Here is an 11397-nt window from a genome sequence, read left to right on the forward strand (position 1 = left end):
CATCAAATAGTTAACATAATTAACCTGGATAATTTGGGGCTTTTTTGTTTCCTGGTATTATTTTATTTTGTTATTTTCTTTGGTTTGATGGCTAAGTGATACCAAATATCACCATTTGCCTTTGTAAATGTCTTCTTTCACATATTAGCATATTGCCTTCTATTTGTAGTACACGTATACTTTTAAGCCACTTTCCCTGGGGCATGGACATGAGCATGAGTAATCATAATATATAGATTTTTAATTATTTAATTTTAATAATGTCAAACTAATTTGTTTACATATAATATGAATTATTTGAAGTTTCCTAATATATCTCTTTTTTGCATTAACTGAGCACTTAGTGTATTTATTAGTAGTTATTAATAAAATCTTAGTTTCATCCAAATATTTCAGCCCAGCAGGGTCTGTGCTTTGTCTGTTAAGATAAACATATTAAAGAGGGAAATGTGGCAAAAGAATTTACTTCAGTTAAACATTATAAAGTTTCTGTCTGCATAAGGTATTGTGTTAAGTGTGAGAATGCCCAAGTACTTAGCTCTATTACTTTGATCATTTATTTATTAGTGACATAAGGGCAAGTCCATTTAACTTTTTTTACAGGAGATTGTAACATTTACTGTTTATGAGATTTTAAGCAATGACAAGTAAAATTTTAAGAAGCAACTGTGGTACTTCGCTTTTAAAACACTATACGTTTTGCTGGAAAGATTTGTACCCTCACTTTAAAACAAACAAAAAGCCTACAACCAAAAGCAAGTTTGGAAGGGTTTGGAAATATATACAAAAACTGGTAAATTGATAGTGAATATGCAAAGAATCAACTTTGCATTACTCTTAAATTCCTAATTTAAAGAGAAAATTGCTTGGCATTAAAATGAAGAGATATAGAGAAAATCTTCTGAATAGAAAGGAATAGCATTATAAAACATTTCAATGTGGTGTTTTCATCTTTGACCATAGAAGTTATGGGAAAGAAAGCAAATATAGGGTGGCAGAGGAAGATAATTTAAAACCTTTTCTAGGATTATAGACATTCATAGGTTCAGATCATTTCAGTTCAACAAATATGTAATGTTTGTCTGCTCTTTGCTGAAGAATTTAAAGGCAATACCAAAAGAAAGCCTACACTAGGTTATTAATTTTCGGAATGGCTAAGGAGTTATGAAAATTACAGGAATTTTTGAATCCTAAAGCTTTGCCATATAAACAGAATTGGAGAAGAGGGAAGAGATTAGGCAGTGACTAATAATTGTTGAAAATTCTCTTTACTCCAAATTCTGTATTTTTCTGAGGCCCAACTCAGGATTCATTTTCTCCATTAATCCTTGTTAGGTTAACATATCCCAGAGTAGTAGTTTATTTTGATTTTCTTTAAAATACTCATTTTGCCAAAAATTATATTCTAAATATTTGATGTGTATGTTGTTTCTTAAACTAAATTTTAAGCTTCAAAGAAGATTATTATTTTCTCTATTTGGATATCTATTGAAATGCTTTGCTTTTATAATTCTAGGTACAATATTAGCACATAAATGCTGTTAAATGAATGGATGAGTAACTGACAGAATCATCATTACAAACATAGAGGAAAATTAGAAACATTCAGGGCAGACAGTCTTCTTATCTATTTGGGTAATGATTCTTCATAAAGAATGAATTTTCTCATATGTCAATCAGGTTACAATTTAGGAATTTTAGAAATGAATGAGTTTTCAAAGGGACTTAACTGTTTTATATCAAGGACTTAGAAAAGTTAGAATATTATTTTCGTGTTGGCGGGGTAGAGAAAAGGATTGGAAAAGACAATCAAAATTCCATATAATGCCCACTTAGACTTAAAAATAGACTGCTTTAAATTTCTTCATGAAGGAAAAAATATTTTTATTTCTCTCTATCCTAGCACCATCCATGACCTGTAGTAGATGGTAAAAAGCTGGGACTTTTTTTTCTAATTGATTTGAGAATTAGTAGGAATTAAAGACAAGTTATGCATATGTAGTCCTTATGTGAATAAATAATGCTTTGTATTTGAACTCCTTAATAATACATCATTGGATTCACCCAACATCCCATTAGGTGGACCAGTGTTGTTTATGTTCCTTTTATGATAGGGAAACAGATGCTCAGAGAGTAATCTACTCTCTAGGGTCAGGAGCTCCTAAACAAGCTAATGCCATTTTTTTTTTTTCAATTGTACTACCTATGGCAACTTTGCCACTTGCTTAACTAGGTTACCATGATAAATTCTTCATGGGTTTCTGATTTGTCACTTGTAAAATTCTAGAATGAGTCTAACTTTTCTCTTAAGTTTCATTCTAACTCTAAAAACTAATCCATTAGTTGAATAAAATTATATAAATTCAATAAAAACATGAATCCTAAATTTGAATTGGAATTACTATTATGAACTTCTGATGTTTTTCTTTAAAAAATACATATTTCTAAGCTTCAGTCACCTGAAAAATCCTAGAAGGAGAATGATAGATCATTCCTAGCACCCAGATTATGATCTCTAGTACCATTTCTCATTAAAGGAACCAAGGATCCTCAGAGTAATGACTAATTTTTGATTTCTGGGACAGCAAATATACAAGATGAACTTACAATATCTTTACATACTAGAAGGTAAGAAAGCTACTGAAGACTACTAGGGACATATCAAAACAAAAACAAAAACCCTCAGGAGCCAGCCTAATGAGTTCCCACTGCACAAAGATTGACATTTTGAACACCAATAAGATAGTAATTGCATTGCATTGAAGCACATTGAACATGTTTAAATCCACCAGTTCATAATGATACTTAAAAAAATAGAGGGTGCTCATTGATCACCTTTACAGTATGCTAGGGAAAAAATGCATTATTTTAAAAGCATGTAAATAAAGGGAAACTAGATAACATTTATTCCAGCCTTTCCTATATGAACTGTACCTCATGGTAATCAAATGATTGATAACTGTAAGTTCCTCTTTATAGATTTGTTTCTGCCTGGAAATGAAGGGATGTAGAATTAGATTATCATTTTGTAATCTTAAATATAAATAATGATCATCAATGGCTCCTAATAGCTAAAAAGAGAGACACCCAGACTTTATATGCCTCTTGATTGAAGTATACACTACTACCTATGCAGTGTTTTTACCAGAAATTGAATCTGAATCTGAACTTACCTCCAGACCCACTTTACAAGAATACAGGGAACAGAAGAACATGACACCATGGGAATGTAGCCAACAAAAGTCAGAATGTGGGAAACTCTTTGGTATAGTTCTTTAGCAAACAAATTACAAGGAATAAAAGAGAAAAAATAAATTTAGGAGAATTAGGAGACATAACAAACCTCAAAGTGTGGGCTCTATTTGAATTGTGGTTCTTACAAAAAATATCTTTTAAAAATTGTGGGATAATGGCATAATGGGTATAAGATGATATTAAGGAATTATTGTTAATATTTTTATGTGATATAGTATTTTGATTATATTTTTATATTTGATTTATAGACATATATTTAAATACTTATAGATGAAATTTTATAATGTGTAGGATTTGATTCAAAATGCTCTATTATTTGGGGCTGGGAGAGGTTACAAATGAAATACAGTTGGCCATGAGCTGATAATTGTTGCTGTTGAATGATGTGGTTTATTATCCTAGTCTTTATTTAAAACATTTCATAATAAAATGTTAAATATATTTTATTATTTGGGAAGATTTTGTGTTTGTATTTGGTTATCTAATGATCTGTTGCAACACAGTATATTGCTGTATTTTAAAACAAATTTAATTCTTTTTAAACAGGGCGCATATGGTCCATATTCCCCTGATGAGTGCATATCTTTGCCTGTTTACACGAGTGCTGAAAGGGATCGTGTGGTGATCAATATCGACATTCCATGTGGGGGCAGCCAAGATCAGTGGATTCAGTGTGGAGCAGCTCTATTTCTCAAAAATCAGTAGAACCTAATGACAATAAAAGCTGTCTTAGCCAAAAGAAACATTTATTATTTAAGCTTTAAATAAAATATGTGGTCAGTCCACATTTGAAGTGTTAGTTCAAAATATTAGCATGTAGTTGTCCTGTGTTGTTTATCTCATTGTGTTTTTATTTTAATGGGTAATGACAGCACCCTGTACCTTTTAAAGTAATAACTTAATGGAGTCAATGTTAAAATAGCATATTCCCTATATAATATTAAGTATTTCTGTGAGGCAGTTCACTTTTCTAGTGGCTCAAAAATTTAATATTTTAGCTAAGAGTTTTTAAATAGTGTATTTAAGGAATCAGTAATAAATATTTTGGCTATTATTTCTGTATCATCATTATTTAATAAAATATAAGATATTAACGTTTCATTCTTCCATGGTTTTATATATATATATATATATATATATATACATATATGTATATATATATAATGTCTTTAAACATTGAAGGAAGTATTATATTTTAGTTAAAATATACAGTATCTCAAAGTAATGCAAAAGAAATGGGAAATAATAGCACAGAAACTAGGATAAGAATTTTACAAATAGAATAATTAAATGATGAAAAGGTTATAATTTCTCATGGGTATGGCTTTCCCATGTGTTTCTATGAAACAGTAAAATTCTACAATGGCTGAAAGCTTAAATAAACAGCTAGAAAAGGGAAAAGCAAGGAGGAGTATTCAGGGAAGGTGTTTGTGGGCCATGTCTGGAAATGTCACACATCATTTATGTTTATATTCCATTAGAGAGAACTTAATCACATGGCTACACCTAATTTCTAGGGTGGTGGGAAATAGAGCCTAGCTGGGTGCTCATAGAAGGGAAGACTAGAGAGGCTAGCTAGCTCTCCTTGCCACATCCCCATGCAGAGGGGAAAGCTCATTCCTCAAATGCCTCCAGGACAAAGGCATAAAATGACTGAAAACTAGTAAAGACACGTATGGCCTTTAATTGGTCTTCTGACTCCAAACCTTGTGCTTGTGAATTATAGTACTTACAGAAAATAACATGATCCAGACATTAGCCAGATCCCAGTAATACAAGGATGAATAACATACTGTCTCTGGTCTTGAGAGATTTAAGAGCTGATAAGACAGTGAAAGGTAAAAATAATATCACTGTAAATTCTGTGATATTAATATCGCTATACAAGCTTTTTTTTTTTTTTTTTTTTTTTTTTTTTTTTTTTTGCGGTATGCGGGCCTCTCACTGTTGTGGCCTCTCCCATTGCGGAGCACAGGCTCCGGACGCGGACGTGCAGGCTCAGCGGCCATGGCCCACGGGCCCAGCCGCTCCGCGGCTGGCATGTGGGATATTCCCGGGCCGGGACACGAACCCGCGTCCCCTGCATCGGCAGGCGGACTCTCAACCACTGCGCCACCAGGGAAGCTTTTCTTTTGGTTACTATTTTTTTATTGAGTATATAATACATAAAAAGAAAAAATATATATAGAAAAGAATTACAGTACAGTGAAATCCATTATATGGCACACCAGCAAAGGGCTATAGAATTCCAGAGGATTGTGTAAATAATTCTACTTGCTATATGTGTTGTTTAATCAAAGCTTGGCTAATTAACTTTTTCTTTCTCTTCTTTTTTTTTTTTCTTGGAAAACTTACTTTGAAAATTTGTTACAAAGGATAACAAACATTTATTGGTCTTCCAAAATGAACAAATATTAACATGCTGTGGTGTTTAGATTTTTTCAAGAAATTTTAAAATTTTTAAATAATTTCAAAACCAGTTGAAGCCCTCATGTTCCCTTCTGCAGCCCCATTTTCACCTTTACCATTTCAGAGGCACCCACTAACTTGTATTTGTTGTGTACACAGGCCATTAGTATTATGGCAAAATGTTTGACCAAAAACAATATAGGAGAGTTTTTTTTTTTCAATCAGTGGGAACTCCAAGGAAACTACCTAAAACTTCAGAAGAACACACTATCTGAGATTCTCAATCAGTAGAAGCAACAAACAATAGTTTTAGATTCCCAGGGCCCACAGATGGTGGAATGGCCCAATCAGGACAGGGATTTTCAAAATAAAAACCTCAGCAAACCAAGAATAGAAGGGAACTTATTTTCATGGATGGTGGATATCTAGGAACAAAAACCTATAACAAAGATCATTCTTAATGGGGAAACAGAAGCATTCTCTGCTTATCACTTCTATTCAACACTGTTTAGAGATCCTAACCATCACAGAATGACAAGAAAAACAAAAACAAAAGCAAATAAGAGAAAAATATGTTCAGGAGGAAGACATTAGTATTCCCTCCCTCCCTCCCTCCCATCAGCCCTTTGTTCATCTTTAATTTTTGCAATCTTTAACACATGCACATACAAAAATAAAAGTTTGAGAGCAGAAACTGTTAGCTTAACTGTGTTAAGCATTTCTCCAGAATTCTTTGGAGGTTTTATTTTTTATTCTGAGAATTTCTGCTGTAACTGCTTATTCTTTATTCATTTAATTTTTTTGTGTGTGTGTGTGGTATGCGGGCCTCTCACTGTTGTGGCCTCTCCCGTTGCGGAGCACAGGCTCCAGACACGCAGGCTCAGCAGCCATTTCTCATGGGCCCAGCTGCTCCGTGGCATGTGGGATCTTCCCAGACCGGGGCACGAACCCGTGTCCCCTGCATCAGCAGGCGGACTCTCAACCACTGTGCCACCAGGGAAGCCCTCTGCTGTAACTTCTGAAAGAGAGGTGGAGACTGTTGTAAGCAAACAGAAATGACAAGATCACTCCAGACACTTGAAACAGCTTTTTCCATTTGACTTCCATTCACTCATTTCCATTTGTCAAAATAAAGTATGGATGAGTTATCACTTCCCACCTATCTCCTCAGAAAAGCATGAATACAAAGGAGTCTGACCAGTAAGACAACTCCAGAGCACATCCAGGGCAAGACTACAGTGGGCCCTGGGGACACGCAGGAAAAATAGACAATGAAGTATATTAGACTCAAAATCAGCCATCTTATCCCTTGTTTTTGGCCCTCTTACACATTAAGCATCTTGAGAGCAGGATGTGTACTTTTCATGCTTTTATTTCTGGTATTTGTTTACATTGGAGCTCAATAGATATTTGTTGAATCAATGACTAAAACTGCTTTCAGATGACTTAATCATTGGATTTGTCTCCAAATTATTTTAGACTGTTCCCAAAATCAAATCCACACTCAAAGAATGTGTATTTCCCATTATTAAGGATAGTTGAAGACTACCCAAGGGTCCTTAAGGAAATCTGAAAGAGAAGTTCCAAAAATATCAGAACAAGGGTAGCCTCATTTTTCCTATGTGATAATCATGAAGAAGACACTACTTTGGATGTGTAGTCTTAAATCAAAATTTTTTGGAAATGAAAAAGATGATAGAGACTTGCTGGAGTTTTGTTTATGTTGTTTTACTTTTGTTTTGTAGTCCTACCTTCCTAAATGCTTTACTGTTCCTTGTGAACTTGAGATTTTCAACTTAACATTGCAGCTAGGAGGAAAATTAATTATCAAAGTTTCATGAGTGAGGTGGATTTTATGATGGACACCAGAGAATCTATGCTGTAAGGAGTAGAGGTAAACCTGTCAGGGTCCAAAAGCTCAAACCAGTTCTCCTCAATTTATCTGAAACCCTTCCAAATGTTAATACTGCAAATCTCTCACTGAAGAAATGAACATTCTCAAATAGTTAAATCATTGGTAGAAGCACAGGAAAAATAAACCCAAGCTGAGGAAGAAAAAAAGCCTGTTGAGAATAAATGTCTCTACCTGTGTTAATATTTTCCATACATGTAGACATAGCAATCAGCATTTTCTTTTTTAAAAAAAGAAAAGGGAAAAACAAGTATCAACCAAAGTACTGTGTGGTAAGTCTCATTACTTCTGATTATTCTGTGCCTAATCTATCCTTCCCCCCTCCTTTCCAGTTGCTAAGAACCATTTCAAAAGCAATTAAATCAATAGAAACTTAATAAGGTAAAAGCAGAGAGAAGAAGGTGGATGGACATATGATATTTGATATCTCCTTGTTTTAGAAGTGGACTACTTATTGGTTAGCAAAGTAAGGGTAAAGAACAAAACATAAAGTTTGTGTTTTATGGAAAGCTCACAAGGCAATGAAGATACCAATTTAAACCACACAAAAAATAATGGAATCAGATCATAGCCTAAATATAAATTTTGAATTTTTATTAAAGTCAATGACACCCATGTGATTTGGAAGCTAGCTTTATTTCTATCTGAAATAGCAAATGGTTATTCAAATAGGAATTTGTTTGAACAGATCTAGTTCTGCTGTAGTAGTTATATCCTTAACAATGCTGCAGCTGCTAACTGGTTTGTAATTTTTAGCACAACTCTTTTCACATTAGAAACTGCTACTTATCATTCTCCCCTATTGCCATGATAATATAATGTTTAACTTGATACTCAGAATAAAAACTACAATTCCAGGCTTCCCTGGTGGTGCAGTGGTTGGGAGTCCGCCTGCCGATGAAGGGAACATGGGTTCGTGGCCCGGTCTGGGAAGATCCCACGTGCCGCGGAGTGGCTGGGTCCGTGAGCCGTGGCCACTGAGCCTGCGCGTCCAGAGCCTGTGCTCCGCAACGGGAGAGGCCACAGCAGTGAGAGGCCCGCGTACCACAAAAAAAAAAAAAAAAAAAAAAAAAAAACCTACAATTCCTCGTTTCCCTCATATACAAATATAGCCATGTGACTCACTTCTGGCCAAAAGATTGTGAATGCAAATATCATATGGCAGCTTCCAGGAGCCCTCCTTATAGGACATGATCAATATGTCATTTTTCCTCTTTATCTCCTCCTCTCTTCTGCCTGGCACAGGGACACTACCATCTTGAGACGTGTTTATGGCCACAAAGGGCAGAGCAACAACATGGAAGGAACCTGGTTCTCTTGTTGGAGCATAGATGCCACCCGTGAACCATTTAACTCTGACTTCATTTACTTCATTTATACAAGAGAGATTACAAGCCCTAGATGGGATATAAAAAAGCCACTTGGCCAGTGGTATGGACAGCTAGAACGGGACTGACTGCCCTCAGACAGTCCCTCCAAAGACAAGGACTAGACTCAGATATTCAAACTGAACTGAGAACCTTGAGCTGGAATCACTTACAACCTGTCATCTCCGACTGAGGCAGGTCTCACCTGGGTGGGCAACATCTGTAAACAAAACTGTCTTTCCAGAGACACCAGGGGTACCTTTGGGACTACACTCCTTATGTGGAATTCAGGCATTAACCTGCCTCTCTCTCAAAAGCACTTGTACCTTTGACCACTTTTTGGGTGGCCATAGGAGAACTGCAAGTATATAAAGAAGCACCACCAGTAGGTAATTTATTCCTCAGACAATTGCAGCCCTTTTTCCAAAATGAGTCTACCTTTGGTTACTTGGTGTAGGGTAACTGCTTCATTATATATGCTCCTTGTGGACAGTTTTCCCTGTAAGGGGAATCATCCAATTAAATAAGGTAGCAGGAAATGTGTTCTTGACTTCAGCTGTAGTGATCAATGACATCATCTCGGCCCTAGAAGACATTCAGATCAGCCTGAACTCACCATCCAATGGTGGTTTATCTCTGGAAAAAATTCTATCTGGTTATTAATTACATGATAATTAAAAAAGAAATGCTTGTAATGGTAGTAAAAAATATAAAATATACAGTGTAATTTTTTAAAGATGTTTTTGATGACCATTTTTTAAGGTCTTTTTTACAATATTGCTTCTTTTTTATGTTTTGGCTTTTTGGCCACAAAGCATGTGGGATCCTAGCTCCCCAACCAGAGATCAAACCCACACCCCCCGCATTGGAAGGCAAAGTCTCAACCACTGGACCACCAGGGAAGTCCCCAGTGTAATTTGATGTGTAAATATATATATATATATATATATATATATATATATATATATATATATATATATATATATATATATGGCATATCTCTGATTTAAGAGAGAGAGATTTAAAAATATTAAATGATGATTATCTCTGAGTAGAATGATGAATGATAGGTAACTTTTGCTTTATACTGGGTATATTTTTACATTTTTCAAATGTTCTGCGAATGTATTACTTTCATAATTAAAGCAAAATACTAGTTTTGTTTAATTAAAGGAAATAAGAAATAAAAATGTAAACTTGAACAAAACAATGTGTAAGGTTAGCTTTTCACATTCTGAGATAATTCCTTTCAGAATCCCTTTATTTGCCAGCTTTCTGGTCTATTTATAGTATGTATTATTATAGAACTTAATTTACTCAAATTTTTATAATCTCAAAGGTTCATTGGGATTTGTATATAATTGGTATTTGATTAAATTATTTTAGATCAAAAACAAAGATGACATTTCTACCTTGGCATGTAGCTGCAATCAGATATATATGTAATTTTAAAGTTTAATATCTGTAATAATGAGAGAAGTGTTGAGTCAAGGTAAAGTTTAACTGAAGTCAATTTAAAGGCTTATATTTAATTACAGAGTGGCAAGAGCCCTGGACGTGGAGTTAGGACACCAGCCTGCCAGTCTTAAGCTGACCCCATCACATTTGCCAAGGTATCATCTGATGATCCCTCTGAGCTTAGGTTTCTTCATCTATGAGATGTGGATCACTATTCCCATTTCAAAGTATGATTTGAAGAGCAATTGAAATGTCATGTGATAACATTGTATGAACTAGTATAAATTTAAATTTAAGGTATTGTTATGTCATGTTGAGACTGGATGTGAATTTAAATGCTAAGATAAATTATATCACAGTTTTATAAAAAACATTAATTCACTACTTAGAAATAACAAGCTGAGAATGATCTGATTGTAATATTCTCAAGTTTTACACTATCTGGTTTATTTGTTATTATGTTTCCAGTGTTAAAAGTCCATTTTGTTTTCACAAGATGAACCACAGTTTAATCAGAACACTGTCATTTGTAGTATTTTGTTCAAAACCAACAGTCTGCATATGATCAATGTATAATAACAATAATAACTAAGGCTTAGATAGCACTGATTACATACTAGGCACTGCTCCAAGTGATTGATAGATGATAGAAAAATAGATAGATAGATAGATAGATAGATAATTATATTCATTTATTTGTTTATGATGTCCATTTTACTAACGAGAAAAATAAGGCCAGGTTGAGTGACTTGCTTAGCTAATAAACTGGTAAAGTGGCAAGGGAGAAAACTCACACTTTAGCTCTCCTTCCCCTCAAGGAAAGAACAAAGTCAGCAAAGCTGAATTCTCTGGCACATATCAGTTTGGAACTGAGTTTGTTAAAAGGAAGGAGCAGGGTTCAGCACCACATTTGGTAAGTTCTTTATCTTGACAAATATTTGCTGCAGCTGAGTTTCTGGCAAAATGATAAAATGAATTGATAGCATCAGTCAAAAT

At 34.5% G+C, this 11397-nt stretch overlaps 1 protein-coding gene across 1 annotated transcript in view; it reads left to right on the plus strand.

Annotated features, from left to right (window-relative positions):
* Positions 1 to 4254, plus strand: part of DYNC2H1 (dynein cytoplasmic 2 heavy chain 1) — a 400170-nt gene extending 395916 nt beyond the window's left edge. Inside the window, exon 89 of the mRNA XM_082626481.1 lies at positions 3802 to 4254. Within this exon, the coding sequence (XP_082482607.1) occupies positions 3802 to 3960 (159 nt within the window). The 3' untranslated portion in view covers positions 3961 to 4254. The remainder of the gene's footprint in view (positions 1 to 3801) is intronic.
* The last annotated feature ends 7143 nt before the right edge of the window (positions 4255 to 11397 follow it).

This window comes from Mesoplodon mirus, assembly GCF_964341445.2.
Source record: "Mesoplodon mirus genome assembly, chromosome: 7".
NCBI lineage: Eukaryota > Metazoa > Chordata > Mammalia > Artiodactyla > Ziphiidae > Mesoplodon > Mesoplodon mirus.